General features: G+C 39.3%; 1 protein-coding gene across 2 annotated transcripts in view; it reads left to right on the plus strand.

Annotated features, from left to right (window-relative positions):
* Positions 1-16,022, plus strand: part of SHQ1 (SHQ1, H/ACA ribonucleoprotein assembly factor) — a 107,324-nt gene that overhangs the window by 50,675 nt on the left and 40,627 nt on the right. For both annotated transcript variants that reach the window (XM_025374971.1, XM_025374972.1), the window contains exon 10: positions 8,533-8,653. In XM_025374971.1, the coding sequence (XP_025230756.1) occupies positions 8,533-8,653 (121 nt within the window). The remainder of the gene's footprint in view (positions 1-8,532; positions 8,654-16,022) is intronic.

The raw sequence follows: 16,022 nt of genomic DNA on the forward strand, positions 1-16,022 counted from the left end.
TTTTTTTCCCATGCATCTTCAGCTTTTTAATCTACTTCTCTCCTTACTGCGTAGATGGACTATATATTTTTAATGTTCTACCTTGAACTTGGATGCCTCATTCTTAGTTGTCTGAAGAAATTGAAATTAGTCATGTTACCATTATGTAGTTTTGATGGCATCTAGTCATGTATTTCTAAACTGAAACAGTCACTGTTTTGACCAGTTACTTAAGAAAGAGGACAGAGTTAATGTCAAGGCTGTCCTTCCAAACTGGCGAATCTTGCAGGGATTGTTAGAGCAGAAAAGGCAAAAAGTAGCCTTGGGTTAAATTCATTATTTGAACTTTTAATGGTACAGTGATGTAATAAAGTTTGTACAGCTACATTCTTTTCTCGTCAGGGAAATATGTAATTAGGGAAGGAGTAAACAAATTGTATATGCCATGTTTGTCACGATGCAAATAACTTAAAGCAAATCTGTAGACCACAGAGATCTTATAACTAGTATATGCTAACTGAGCAATTTGACTGGGTGTGTTTAAAGTTAGATTCTTTGTACTCCAGACTGTAGATTAACAACCAGCGTTTATTGAACAGGATCATACAATTTGCTGGACATTGATTGTTCTAGGCCAAGGAAGAAAGATGAAAAGTCATGTCCTTTCCTGTCAAGGACTTCATCACACATGGTGATAAATACTGACAATGGATTTATTGCATAGTGGCTGAGGGTCAGACAACTTATTTTCCAGTTCTGATTCTCGCTTCCTAGCTGTGATCTTGGCCAACTCCTTCATATCCTTGAGCCTCAGTTTTCTCATTTGTGAAACAGGGAAGAAAGTACCTAACTTGTAGGGTTAAATCATGTAATTATATAAAGTATCTGGTGCAGAGCAAGTGGGTAGCTCCTAATTACTTACCTTAAGTCTGTTTTGTGCTGCTGTAACAGAATACCACAGACTGGGTAATTTATAAAGAACAGAAATTATTGGCTCATGGTTCTGGAGGCTGGGAAATCCAAGATCACGGGACTGGTGAGGGCCATCTTGCTGCATCAGAATGTGGCAGAGGGTATCACATGGTGAGAAAGAGGGCAAGAGATTGAACTGGCAGCCTCAAGTTCTTTTATAATTGGCATTAACATTCATGAGGGTAGAGCCCTCATGACCTAAATACCTCTCATTAGGCCCCATCTTCCAACACTGTTGCACTGTGGATTAACTTTCCAACAGATGCTTTTTGCAGGGTGCATTCAAACGATAGCACTACTGTAATAGCACTACTGTAATAGGGGCGTATGTCGTGTATATGAGGGAACCCTAAACCAGCTGGGGGGAAGAGTTGGAACCCTGTTCCCAGAAAAAGTAATGTCTGATTTGAGACTTGGATAGACGGTAAATTTGGGGTTGAATTGAGGGTTGTACATTCCAGGCAAAGGGGACATCTACAAAGTACATGTTTGCTTCCTGTTAATTTTGTTTGCGAGTATACAGATAATATATGTAATTTTAATAACAAAGAATACTTTTTAAATTGACAGGACTATAAGTTTGTGTTCAAAATAGTAATTCATTGCTTCAAGTATGTGTTTCTTAATACAGCTCAGAAATCTAGGCTTAAATGGCATCTGAGAAATTAGAGGATAAAAAAATTGCATAGACCTAGAAGCCTTCTTAATGCTAAAGTTAATGTGTGTGTTTGTGTTAATTTTTAGGAATTTGACTTTATTCTATTTCCTGATAGGGCCTGGTGTTAAAGCAAATTACCCCACTTTGGTTGTCTTAATTTAGATTAATTTGACACAGTTTTTCTGCCTTCTCCCTTTTTATGGTCAAATGACATATGAAAATTAGTGTTGAAATCATAAGATATCTGTTTTGATAATATGGTCTCATCAGAATCCCAGAATTCTACCCATTTTCTAGCCAGGTATCTATTATACTAAGCTATGTATTTTAAATGATAGTAATGTTGGCTGTTATTTTGAGATGATTTTACAAATAAAGACCAAGCAGGCCGGGCGCGGTGGCTCAAGCCTGTAATCCCAGCACTTTGGGAGGCCGAGACGGGTGGATCACGAGGTCAGGAGATCGAGACCATCCTGGTGAACACGGTGAAACCCCGTCTCTACTAAAAAAATACAAAAAACTAGCCGGGCGAGGTGGCGGGCGCCTGTGGTCCCAGCTACTCGGGAGGCTGAGGCAGGAGAATGGTGTAAGCCCGGGAGGCGGAGCTTGCAGTGAGCCGAGATCGCGCCACTGCACTCCAGACTGGGCGACAGAGCGAGACTCCGTCTCAAAAAAAAAAAAAAAAAGACCAAGCAGTGCTTTCCCTCAGGTGTTTGGAATAACCACTCTTCTTTTCTTTACTGATTATTTTTAAAATTATTATTATTTTTTTGTAGAGATGGGGTCCCACTATGTTGCCCAGGCTGGTCTCAGACTCCCAGGTTCAAGTGATCCTCCTGTCTTGGCACCTCCTAAAGTGTTGGGATTATAGGTGTGAGCCACTAGGCCTGGTCCATTTTCTTATTTTGGCCTCTTGATAAGGACAGATATGACATTTGATCTTAGCCAAAAGGCCAAGAAGCAATTAGCTTCTTGTCTTGGGTAACTCAGAACTTTAAAGGGCAGAGTAGATACCCGGAAAACCACAGTCACATAGCTGTAATGTACCAGCAATTGAAAAGAAATTTAGCTCTTACTGTATAGATTTAGCAACTTACATTGTTTTTCTTATGCTGGCTTTTAGCCAGCAAAAACATCCACTTCCCTGATCATCTCCTAGAGATAGAAACCATTTCTTATGTGCCTCCAGCCATGAGCTGGTCTGTCAGTGAAAGATTATTCCCAACCCTGCTCTCCTAATAGGAGGATTTCAGGAAGCCAAGGGATTCTATTTAGAACAACTCAATCTTGTCTTTGTATTAAGATATATTAACCTGAGATGCCACTTCTGTCCAGACAGGAAATCACATTGTTCTTAGTTTACCTTTCCTTTAAAGGAAAGCCAGGGAATATGTTAAATCCTATTTACTACCTACCTACTTATTACTGTCATCTATATTTTCTTTATCTTGTCATTACGTTTCTCTGTGTTGTCATTAGTCTTTCCCTGAAGTAAAACATTCATGGCACTTGTCATTTATAATACCAGGATACTAGTGTTAAACTGCTTTCATGAGTGAACAAGAATTCTTGGTCTTAGAGTCATTCTTCCATGGATAGGGTTGACTTGTTCAACCAAGTCCATCCTAAAGAATCCCTGACTCTTGGGATTTAACATCCTGGAGAGCGCTGTTAGTGCGTTCTGCAGTGAAAATAGTTACCGTGGTTACTGTGCAAGGCACTGTTTTTTTTTCTGCTTTGAACCTGGCAGTGAACTGTCTAAAAATGGTCACTTTCCTGCAGTGCCTTTGAGCAGAAATGATTCTCTTGGACTTAGGCCTTAGCATTTTTTTATGCCCATATCGTGTGTGATGAGCCCACGACTGGATAGAGCCCCACAGGCACCGTGTACTTTGAGTCCCCATAGGCTTCTGGCCACCGGCCATGTGACAACCTGGAAGAGGGCCAGATTTTTCCTTTGCTCATAGCTGCTAGGTAAGTGGCTGAGGGTCTGATAGAAAGAGCAGTCAGTACAAAAGAGACTGAATAAAAAAAAAAAAAAGCCCAGCCACATGCTTGGTGAGTCTCCTGACTGTGATGCTATAGTCATCTATGGTGACATAGTCAGAACAGAAGAGATCAAGTGTGACCTCAGAGTAACAATGCATATTGTTGGGGAGAGAATGGTTTTCATGTACTTTTTATTCTAGATTGTCAACTGCCAGTAGCCTGGTTATCTTTACCATATTTGTCACATCACATACTGTGAAAGTAGTTTAAGGCTTACAGGTAAAACACAGCTTGTGAAGAGAGCATATAACTTTCCCTTTCAAAACTGCTGTGCAATATGATTTTTAAATATTAATCTAAACATTGCTTCTCAGTTGTTTAAAATATAATTTAAAATGTGGATTCAAATTTGTAACCTTCATTTGTCAATTTTTCAGGGGTTGGCTGTGTAGTTGAACATGTCTTAATTTTTGTTAAACAAATAATGAATGTTTCTTGTGGACAGTTTTGAAAATAGAGGAAAGTATAGAAAAGAATAAACAGCTGTACTCCCACATATTGAACAATGTCAGGTGCATGACAGGCTCTCACATATTTGCTCAGTGAATGTAGAGACGGATACTGTTAATATCATTTGGGTATATACGTCTACGATTTTTTATTTTTATTTTATTTATTTTTTGTGATGGAGTCTCACTCTCAAGTCGCCCAGGCTTGATTGAGTGCAGTGGCGTGATCTTGGCTCACTGCAGTCTCCGCTTCCTGGGTTCAAGCGATTCTCTCGCCTCAGCCTCCCAAGTAGCTGGGGCTACAGGTACCTGCTATCATGGCTGGCTAATTTTTGTATTTTTAGTAGAGACAGGGTTTCACCATGTTGGCCAGGCTGGTCTTGAACTCCTGACTTCAGGTGGTCTGCCAGCCTTGGCCTCCCAGAGTGTTGGCATTACAAGCATGAGCCACTGTGCCCTGCCTAGCATTTTTTAAATGAGTATTTGTCTTTTTTTTTTTTTTTTTTTAGAAAATAGGAATCAGAACATGCAAATACAATGTAATTTCTTCTCTTTAAATTAAAAAAAATTTTGACATTTCTTATTTTTTGTTATTTGACATTTCTTTTGTTTGTTTTTGAGACAGAGTCTCGCTCTGTTGCTCAGGCTGGAGTGCAGTGGTGCGATCTCTGCTCACTGCAGCCTCCACCTCCTGGGTTCAAGTGAATCTCCTGACTCAGCCACCCGAGTAACTAGGATTACAGACGTATGCCACCACGCCCGACTCCGTTTTGTATTTTTGTGGAGATGGGGTTTTGCCATGTTGACCAGGCTAGTCTCGAACTCCTGACCTCAGGTGATCTGCCCGCCTTGGCTTCCCAAAGTGCTGGGATTGAAGGCATGAGCCACCATGCCCTGCCTGTTATTTGACATTTCTTTTCATTATTATTATTATTATTATTTTTGTGATAGCTGGAAGATTTAAATTTGCCTGTGGCCTTTAGCAGGAGGGCAACCTCACTTTAGGCATGTCTGCTAAATGAAGCTGTATATAATTTTATTAGGTAATGGCTGCTGTGGATCCTCCTTAAATATGTGACCTTAACTCTGTACCTTTCTACATTACGATACCCGGAGTAGGGTCCTTTATTCCTACTGCCTACACCTAAGTTTAGAGACGTTCTCACTCAGTCTGTCCAAGTGCATTCTTCTCTTCCTCCTTGTTTCTGTCTGATTTCTACCAAACTCATCTGCTTCTCCCTTTTTTCCCTACATGAACTCTTTGCTCCAGCCAAATGGTTTTCTCCAAATCCTGCATTTTCTTTTTCTTCCTCTTTCTTTTTTCTTTTTCTTTTTCTCTTTTTCTTTTTCTTTTTCTTTTCTTTTTCTTCGGAGCCTCACTCTGTCACCTAAACTGGAGCGCAGTGGCGTGATCTTGGCTCACTGCAACCTCTGCCTCCCTGGGTCCCGCTATTCTCCTGCCTCAGCCTCCCGAGTAGCTGGGACTATTGGCACGCACTACCATGCCCGGCTCATTTTTATATTTTTAGTGGAGATGGGGTTTCACCATGCTGGCCAGGCTGGTCTCAAACTCCTGACCTTGTGATCCGCCTTCCTCGGCCTCCCAAAGTGCTGGGATTACAGGCATGAGCCACCACGCCTAGCCTGAATCCTGCATTTTCTGTTAACCTGTTTATGTTAGTAAAGTGTGGGATCTTGAGAGATAGTATTGTGGAAGTGTCACATAGCAGAGAAGCTTATTCCAGTTACAAGAGAATAGTTCGTTTTTCCAGTAAAGACTTATGATTGACATTTAAAACTTTTAGTGCTTATAAAACTAACTCCTTCCCTCTGCACCCTCCTTCCCCTAAAAAGAGAGAGAGAAGGAAAGCAAGAAAGAAATTAGTTGGCATATGCTTACTGTGACATTTGTCTTCTCTGTGGCAATTAAAACTTCAAAACATTCTTACAGGTCAGTTGTTCCTTGATTCTTTGGGTAATATGGCTAATGTGGCAAACTTGGTTTCATCATGCCTGCAGATTTTGATTATATTTCCTCCTCCTTTCATCAAACCCTGCTCTCAACATTACCTAGTTTGTAATTAAAATAGGCTTGTTGTTGGGTGATCCACACTAATCATTTGACATAGTTAAGCTGGGCCACTTTGATAAGCCATAGCACTGACCTTGACTTAACCAAATCAACTTGACATCTTGTAGCTTTAGGCCTTCTAAATATTAGTTTCTCTTCACAATCAGTCTAGCAGTGGAGCTTCCATTGACATTCTTCATTCATTCATTATTGTATCTGCATATGAGGAAGCCACCAAGTTAATATTTTTTAAAAAGGCATGGACTCTGTTTTCAAGGACTTACTACCTACTTAGGGGTTAAAGTCACTAATAAGTCCTTGAGTAATAAAAACGTGATATAGACTGGATGGGGCAAGAACATACAGGTAGCATGGCACAGTGGGTAGCCTCTGGAGCCATTAAGATTGGAATTTAGATCCTGGTCCCTCAACTCAGTGGCCCTGTATCTTACCCATCCTGGAGCCTCCAGTTTTCCTTCTGGGAATTGAACAGGAGAGGTTTGGGGAGGATTTTCCCCATTTTGAGTTTCCTTTCCACTTCTTTGCAGCATTTAGTAAAGGACCGTGAAGACTAGGAAAGTCAGCCCAGAGCTTCCCGAAGGAGTGAAGACTGGAGCTAGACCTTGATAGCGGGCTAGGTCACATGAGAAGGGAAAAAGGCGCGGAAACAAGTCTGTAGAAAGAGCATTGAGAACATATGCAGGGAAGAGATTCCATGAAAACAGTGCATTAAAAAATGTGTGTTAGAAGGGGTAGAGTCTGGAATCTGAAAGATAGGCAAGAAGATTCTTAAAATCGAGACGTGAGACGAGAATATGAGTGAACATAGGAGCTCAGGCAGTGGCAGACAAAGGGCAGATACAAGGAGCATTTCCAAGGAAAAATCATCAGGATTTGATGGGTGAGACTGTAGAATGAAAGAAATTTTAAGGATTTAAGCTGGGTGATTGCTGTGTCTGTCATGTATTCATTCATTCTTAGAATACTTAAATGGAAAACCTGCTGCTGCAGTGTTCTGTTCTAGGTATTGGGGATTAACCACTAAGTAAAACAGAAGCCCCTGCTCTTTTGAAACTTACTTTCTAGTGTTAATTATGTTAAAAAATTTAGTGTCAGCAATTTTAGGATCTTGAGGTGTCATCATCTAGCTCATGATTCTTTTATGATCTAAAAGTTAAATGGGAAATGTCGATGAAAGCGCATCGAGTGTCTTCATGAACTCAGTATACAGTATTTCTGTGTTTCAGAACTGTGAAGATAAGAATGAAACTGTTAAACTGAAAATACTGAATTTCACAGGTCAAAGCAAGTGGTAATACTCTAGATATGGTATTAATAGTTCACCTTATAATTAATAAATTTCAGGGAATATCATGAAGTGTGGAACACCTAGGGAATTGTTGAATTGTAAAAGGCTCCTTTTGTAGACTTTGGTTAGGTTAAAATTAGGTTCATTTAAAAACCAGGAGGAAGTAGTTAGGTTGAACAAGACTTTAATCCTTGATGGCTTTTGTTCATATGAGTTTTGTCAGCTTACTTCTGAAGTAGTGCTATGATGTTTGAGTGTTCAAACTGAGTTTTCTTCAATTCTTTAAGATAAAATAATTTATTAGTAGATAATTCCTTGACAGAAAATGTTGACATAAGAAATAAAGAAGTTTGAAATTTAGAATACAGTTTTCCATGTTATTTTGAAAGCTTGAGTTGGAAGAACATTATCTAATTAAAATTATGATGCATTTAAATATTCATTTGGTTTAGAAAACTTCCTGCCTTTCATTTAATAGACCTAGTTGTATTTCATAGCATTTTAATGATAACCACAACTAGTCAGCTGTAACAATAGAATATAAAGATTATACGTAATTTTTTTTTTGGGGGGGGTATGGAGTCTCACTCTGTCACCCAGGCTGGAGTGCAGTGGCATGATCTCAGCTCACTGCAAGCTCTGCCTCCCGGGTTCGCGCCATTCTCCTGCCTCAGCCTCCCGAGTAGCTGGGACTACAGGCGCCCGCCACCACGCCCAGCTAATTTTTTTGTATTTTTAGTAGAGACAGGGTTTCACCGTGTTAGCCAGGATGGTCTCGATCTCCTGACCTCATGATCTGCCCGCCTCGGCCTCCCAAAATGTTGGGATTACAGGTGTGAGCCCCGCGTCCGGCCAAAGATTATGTGTAATTCTTAAGGAAGTCAATAAAGGGATTTAGACCTAATAGGACTCATAAATTTTTTTGCGTTTAAAAATATTCTTAAGAAATGATTAGGATTCTGAACTGCTTTAAATATATTACCTCTCAGGATCTGAATTTCTTTTTCTTAAGGATAATTTTATGGTTTTTTTCAATTTTCTTCAGGTAAAAGTGCAGTTTTAAAGTGTCTCTTGGATATTCACAAAATTTTTCAGGAAAACGACCCAGCATACATACTGAATGATCTCTACATCTCAGACTACTGTGTGTGGATTCAGAAAGTCAAGTAAGTTTTCATAGAGTTACTTATGAATTTTTAGATGCTCACATTGCTGACATATCTATTTACCCAGGAGGAAGAAAACGAAATCACCTGAGGACTAAGGTTTATTTTTTATTTATTTATTTTTTTGAGATAGAGGTTTGCCCTTGTCACCCAGGCTGGAGTGCATTGGTGCGATCTCGGCTCACTGCAACGTCTGTCTCCCAAGTTAAAGTGATTCTTGTGCCTCTGCCTCCTTAGTAGCTGGGATTACAGGCCATGCCACCACTCTCGGCTAATTTTTTTATTTTTAGTAGAGATGGGGTTTCACCGTGTTGGCCAGGCTGGTCTCGAACTCATGACCTCAGGTGATCCGCCCGCCTCGACCTCCCAAGTGCTGGGATTACAGGTGTGAGCCACCGTGCCTGGTCAGGAATAAGTTTTAATGAGAAGGGAACCCCTAGACCTACCAAACACTAAAAAGTAACTGGATTAACATGGGAAGCTTGATGAATGTTTTTAGGGAAGAAGGTACAGATGGTGAAAAGTTAATTTTATTAGAAAAAATTGGTATTGGTATATCTCGGAAAACAGGTATTAAAACAGTTGTGATATTTATTGCCTTGCTGTTGACTGTCCAGTATGAAATCTAAAGACTGAGTATCTGAACTTGTATCTATAGTTCACTTACAGTAGAGTGTGTGTGTAGATGTATGTGCCTTCATGTTTGTGTGTGCAAACATTTTAGTATGCAAATCACATCAAATGAATCCAGATGAGAGCTCTGCATTCATTGGCTTACCACCTGCAGAGTCTAATGGCATGATTCTTGATAACGCATGTATGGAAGGGTCCGAACACTCACAGATGGGCTCTAGCACTCGTTGTATAAACATTTTTAAAAGTGTTTACCATTGCCTCAAAGAAACATAATAGATTAACTATTAAATTTTGAAATGCAGTGAATATTTGTTTATTTATTTATTTATTTATTTATTTGAGACGGAGTCTCACTCTCACCCAGGCAGGAGTGCAGTGGTGCGATCTCGGCTCACTGCAAGCTCCGCCTCCCAGGTTCAAGCGATTCTCCTGCCTCAGCCTCCTGAGTAGCTGGGATTACAGTCGTGTGCCACCATGCCTGGATGCCTGGCTAATTTTTTGTATTTTTTAGTAGAGACAGGGTTTCACTGTGTTAGCCAGGATGACCTCAATCTCCTGACCTCATAATCCACCCACCTCGGCCTCCCAAAGTGCTGGGATTACAGGTGTGAGCCACCGCGCCCGGCCAGTGAATTTTCATTTTGTGAAGTTCTGTAGATCTGATTCTTAGTAAACAGGGCGAAATTCCATTTCAGTAGCAAGAGGCTATTAATTAAGAACCTATAAATGGGCCAGGCATGTTGGCTCATGCCTGTGATCCCAGCACTTTGGGAGGCCGAGGTGGGAGGATTGCTTGAGTTCAGGAGTTCAAGACCAGTCTGGGCAACATAGTGAGATCCTATCTGTATTAAAAAAACAAAACAAAAACCTATGAAGGGAACTCTTAATTGGAATGACTCCTAGGTGCTATAGAAAATGATAGCTACAATGTCAATTGTGACTTAGAAGAAAAATGATCTGGATATTTTTGCTACTGCCATGATTGATAAATAAATGCTTTAGTGTGGATTTTAATATCTGTTTTGAATGAGCCATTATATGGGATTTATTTTTTATTTCTCTTCATGGGAAAGCAATTATATTGCAGAATGAAATATGAAATAACTTGAGGCTATACCTGTTGTACAGAAAATGCTTAGGGATTGCTCAGGATAATGCCTAATAACATACAGCAGGTGGTGTCAGCATTCATGTTGGAAATCTAGATTTCGCCAGATGGAAAATTGAATCTTTAACCCCTGAGGTCATAATGGCATGTCACCACTTCATTTGATCCTCCTGCTAATTGAGCTTATCAAATACCCTGCTGCCGTTTCCTGTTGTTACTTTCATTTTCATAATAAAATTAAATGGGGATAGTCTATCTGTGTGGGTTTTGGTTTTTCTTCTTCTTTCTTTTTTTTTTAAGGAGTGATGATTTTGTAAACATGTAATGAATATTGAGGTTTGAGCAAGGATCCCATTTCTATGAGTGCCTGTTTCTCTCTTTGTGGTATTCTTTATTAACTAGAGAGAAGATTGTTTTTCATCAAAGTAGAAAGATACAGGCTCTCAAGTAGAGTAGGGATTATCGACTGACTTTGAAAAAACTTTTTCTCTTGGTTTTACGTTGTGGGACATGAAGCGAAATTCTTAGGTTGTTTGTAATTGTTGTGCTAATAATAATTTTTAAAAAAGGGATAAGGTATTGGGGAGTGAGGTAGGAGAGAGAAACCAGCAGGATCTCTTCAAATTACTTTGCAAAAGTGGTTTTTACAACTTTACCAATTTGAACACAACTTTCTTTTCCCTAAACAGGTGTGTTGCTTTCAGTTTGTATGTTAAATTTAACTGTAGCCTAGCTGTTTTTTTCTCTTTTGAAATAAAACATTTGTTTATCTAATTTTTATAAAAATTTCTAGTTTCATTCTTAATTTTACAAGCACAACATGATTGAGCTTTCTAGTGTTTCCTTTACTGTGAACTTCTTAGGTCTAAATAATTCTATTGCAGTGTAGATCCATGATTTTCATAAGTAATTTTTTCCTCACTTTTACCTTTTGGTTTATTTCTTCTCCATATAGTTTATCAGTGAAATCTAGCACCTTATTTTTATGTTTGAAAAGAGCTGTGTATTTTTCTTAGTTTAGTTTGATGTTCTTGATTATAATGATAAAAACTATGTAAGGTTTTGTTTAAAATACCGGGTAAGTGATAAATTCTCACTAGCACAAATACAGCATTCCATTTTTACAGTCAGATATATGCTTTGGCAAAAACCTATGGAAACATAGGTAGCAAAGTCATTCTTACTTTGAATTAATGAAGTTATAGCAACATCTATTGTTACTTCTGCTTTTGTACTACGTTTCCCTATGGTTTCTGTGTCTTGTAGTGTGTATTTGCAAAGCTGAGAAACTGAAGCTCCTGGCCTCTCATTCTGAGTTAGAGACTTTACGAATTGTTTTTCTGAAAAGAATGCTCCCTCCCACCCTTCACTATAAGCTTCACTGGAAGTTTCAAGTGTGGTGCTCACTACAGGAAATGTTCTCTGGTTGGCAGCCTTAGAAAGTGATTTGTTTGAGGTTATATGTCTTATAAGAGATAGGTCAGGTCTTCTGGTTCCAGATTTCATATTTTTCAAGATACGCCACGTATGCAACCAGTCGTCTCCACCCATAGCATGTGGAAGAAAAAAGATAAAAGCCCTTTCTTCAGAGAGATTTTCCTAAAGGAAAAGGAATGAATGAAACGTCTGTCTTTCTCGTGGATGTTTCTGTAGCACTTGGTTGAGAGATCACTGGACACCTCTCATGCCTGCCTTATATTGTAGGAATCTAGATGCGTAACTCTTTCCCCTCTAAAATACTAAGGTCTTTGTGAATGAGCACCTATCTGGGCCCATCACAGTTTGTGAGCACAATCAGTTTTACTCAAATGGAATGATACCTGTTAGACCGGATTAAAGGAACATTTTTCATTTTTTTTAAAATGTAGGACTTTAAAAATATAAATCAATTCCAACTTATTTTTATTGATATTTCAGCTACATCTACAAGTTCCCCAATTCTTTGCTGGTTGGCTGCCATCAGTAGCAGTGATAGTTCTGACCCTCTGAAAGTTTAACAGTTCCATGGGTATCTAACCCTTTGGCTTCCATGGGCCACACTGGAAGAACTGTCTTGGGCCACACATAAAATGCACTTAATACTAACGATAGCATGGACCAAAAAAAGGTCCATGCATAATTTTTGTGATATCCACCACTGCAGATAAGCAAAAAAGTCATTTCATTCAAAGAGTTGGCACCTTTTTATATAAGGTGGGATAGAAAATAATGAACTGTAATACATTCCAGCTCTACTTCTCATTGACCGTATGACCTTAGCAAGTCACTTTGTCACTTAATCTAATTCAACCAGTATTAGTATCTTGATATTTCCTCTATTTGTTTCCTAATGCATTTTTAAACCAGTGGAAACAATATTGTACATACCATTCTGTAGCCTGTTTTATACTCATGATAATACCCTATAAACCATTTCCCTTTATAACATCCATTACAGAGTTTTTTTTTAAGTAACTAATTTATTCCTCATTATAAAAAGAGTACATATATGCTCACTGAGAAAATTTCACATTAAAACTATGGTTTTAATACATAGCACATTTTGAAATGACAGGGGATCAAGAAGGGTATTCTTTTGTTTTTGCTACATGGAAAAATGTTGTTGTTTTTAAATGAAACTAAAATCTAAAATCCTGACTCTTATCAGTACAAATGTGAACTTGTAATTAAGATGTTAAATCACACTTTTTCTCTCTAGTGTAGTTTTTTAAAGTAGGTAGTTATGGGGAAAAAGCAAAAAGTGTTTTGAAATGCTAAACCCTCTTTGCATTAAACTGATTAATGGTTAATTAACTCTAATACTCAGTGCAATTCACTTTTTGGCTGAAATCTTATGGTCTTTTGGACACTAATGTGGGAAGTTTGTAGAGGGAAACAGCTATATCACAAAATAGTTATCTGTCATTGGATAAATCGTGAACCTCAGTTTCCTCAGTTGTAAGCAAACCTAAGTCATTTCAGCACTGAAGTTCTAAAATTTTGGAAAACTTAAGACCTTACGATTACTTTAGATTGCTTGAGTTGCTTTCTATGTGCGTGTGCTTTTGAAGGGGATAGGATTATGCTAAGAACAGGATAGATAACATACATCTCTTCCTTTTGGCTGTCTGTTGTTCCTGGTTGATCTGCCAAAATTAGGGAGTCAGAGACTCATATGCAGAGGTACAACATCAGAATTGTATCTAAAAGTGGACTCATGTATTTTTTTCAAACAGTAGTTATTGAGCTCTATTATGTGCCAGGTGGTGAGATAGGTGCTGGGAATATTATGGTGAACAAGAGAGACACGTCGTTGTAAAGCTGGTCTTCTAGTGGGAAATGTAGATGTAATATATTATACCCAGTAGCAGCTACAGTAGGCAAGTATGGGTGCTGTGGAAGCATCTAAGAGGACACAGGGCTGTAGGAAAAAGCTTCCAGAGGAAGAGTTGAGAGCTGAAAGGTTGTAAGAATTGGTAAGATGCAGGTGGGGAAGTGGGGATGAAGAGTATTTCAGACAGTAGACAAAAGAATATGGCCCATTTGAAGGGCTTGAAAACCCAGGATGCATAGGTCATAGTATAGAAGGGAGAGGAAAGAAGTGAGGCTAGAGGTTCATGTAGAGGCTTGGCCTTCTAAAGATGCTTGGCCTTTGTCCTGGGACAATATAGAGCATCTGAAGAGTTTTAAGTGATGAAGTGCCTGTATGAGTGTGGGGATGAGACTGACATTCTGGGAAGATCCATCAGGTGACATTGTAGGGAATAAATTGTGGTGGGACAGAGCTCAGAGCTCAAGACTTAAAGGCCGGTTAAGAAGCAGGGTATTCCAGGAAAAATAGCTTGAGCCAGGTGAGTGAGAATGGGGAAGGAGATTAGTTGGCAGATTTGAGAGGCAGATGAGACAGACTTAGTAATTGATTAGACGCTGCTGGGAGAGAGAGAAGGGGAGGAGCCAAGATGAGATGTGGGTTTTGACTTGGGCATCTAACTGGGCTGTTGAAGGTGCATTTGCCAAGATTAAATACTAATGAAGAGTGTGCAGTTTGTGAGAGAAGATGAGAAGTTCAGTTTTGGAAATGTTGATTTGAGGCCGCTAAGGAATATCAGTAAAGAGGGAGCCAGGAACATTTGGAGCACAGCTGGGACAGATGTATAAAGAAGAGTTTAGACAAGAAGGGAAATGAATTAAGTCACAAAACATAAAAAATGTTCTCTGGTTACATGGTACTGTGTTACCTATAAGTATAATAATAATCGGAGTGGATGCATTTCAAACTGGGAAAATAACGTCATGCAGAGGAGTAGACAAGGAGAACAGGTATGCAACATTGTGAACAAATTTTCTCGTTCTATCTACAGTGTATAGGTAGGACAAGAGTGGATGTGAGGCTTTTTGCATTTGGATCATAGTTTATCCTTGCTGTCGAATAAGGATAAGAGGGTCGTATCCTTTATTGTTGAATAAGAGGGTCTACTGTTAACATTCTGAGGGTCACGATGTTTTAGTAATAGGGCCAGATAAGAAATCCTATCTCTTTAGTTTGTGTGCCGGAGCCTGCCAGTATTCTTAACTAATTCTTTTTGTTTTTTAAGAGATGGAATATCGCTGTGTGACCTCTAGCTCCAGGTCTCAAGTGAGCCTCTTGCCTCTGCCTCTGGAGTAGCTGGGAATACGGGAGCATGGCTCTTGACTACTTCTTGTCAATTGGTCACATAAGAGAAACTCACTCAGATTTTTATAGTAAAATTGAGGAGCTTTATTGGGTGACTATAGGTTATCCCCTGGAACTGTACTTTCAAGAGTACATCTGGATACCAGGAGGTCAGGTGATGAGAAAGTGAGGCATTCGCCTTGCTCTTACATGTGGTCTCGCGTGGTGCTGCTTTCTGCAAGGCACTGCCACTCTTCTCTCTCACTGCACATGGAGGATGACCACTCCACAGCTCTGAGTTTACATGTCTTTACTTTCAGTGGGGATAGATTCCCTTGTTTGTAATTCCAGGGGAGGAAGAATGTGATTGGCTCAGCAAGGGTAAGTTTTGCTGGTCCAGTTGCCTTGGTCACACTGGGATCAGAAGTAGTGAGTGGCATTTCTAAGAAAGTGAAGGTGGAGGACATGCAGTCACCTCATGAAGACATTGCTGTAATTTCGCAATACCATTTTGAGCCATAGCTGGGGGAAAGCCATGACACCTACCACCCTCCAAGTCACTGATGTTTATAATGAATACACAGTGTGGAAGGTGATTTTGGGGATCTGTTAAATTCAGGCACGCAGAGTGAAAATCGGACACTCTTGGTGGTTTTACATTTGTATGGGAAGTTTCTTCTCTGACAAATGGTGAAATGCTAAGTGTTACATTAGCTGCTAATGATTAGCATGTAGAAATTTCAAGAAACAATTGTGTGTAATTTCAAGCAAGTTAAACCTCCTTGGATTAAAATCATTCTTGGTAAGGTGCTTATTCTGGCATGTCAAGTTGCTCTTTAGTTTTACTGTTTATTTTTAATTAAATCCACAAATTCATCCTGGATGGAAGTGGGTTTTTATCTCCATAAGAAAAGATTAGTACAAGGCAGTATCCATTCACTTGGATCCATTCAGCGTGGTTTCATATAGAAAGGATTTACTTAATGGTTCTG

The sequence above is a fragment of the Theropithecus gelada genome, chromosome 2 (genome assembly GCF_003255815.1).
Source record: "Theropithecus gelada isolate Dixy chromosome 2, Tgel_1.0, whole genome shotgun sequence".
In the NCBI taxonomy this organism is placed as follows: Eukaryota; Metazoa; Chordata; class Mammalia; order Primates; family Cercopithecidae; genus Theropithecus; species Theropithecus gelada.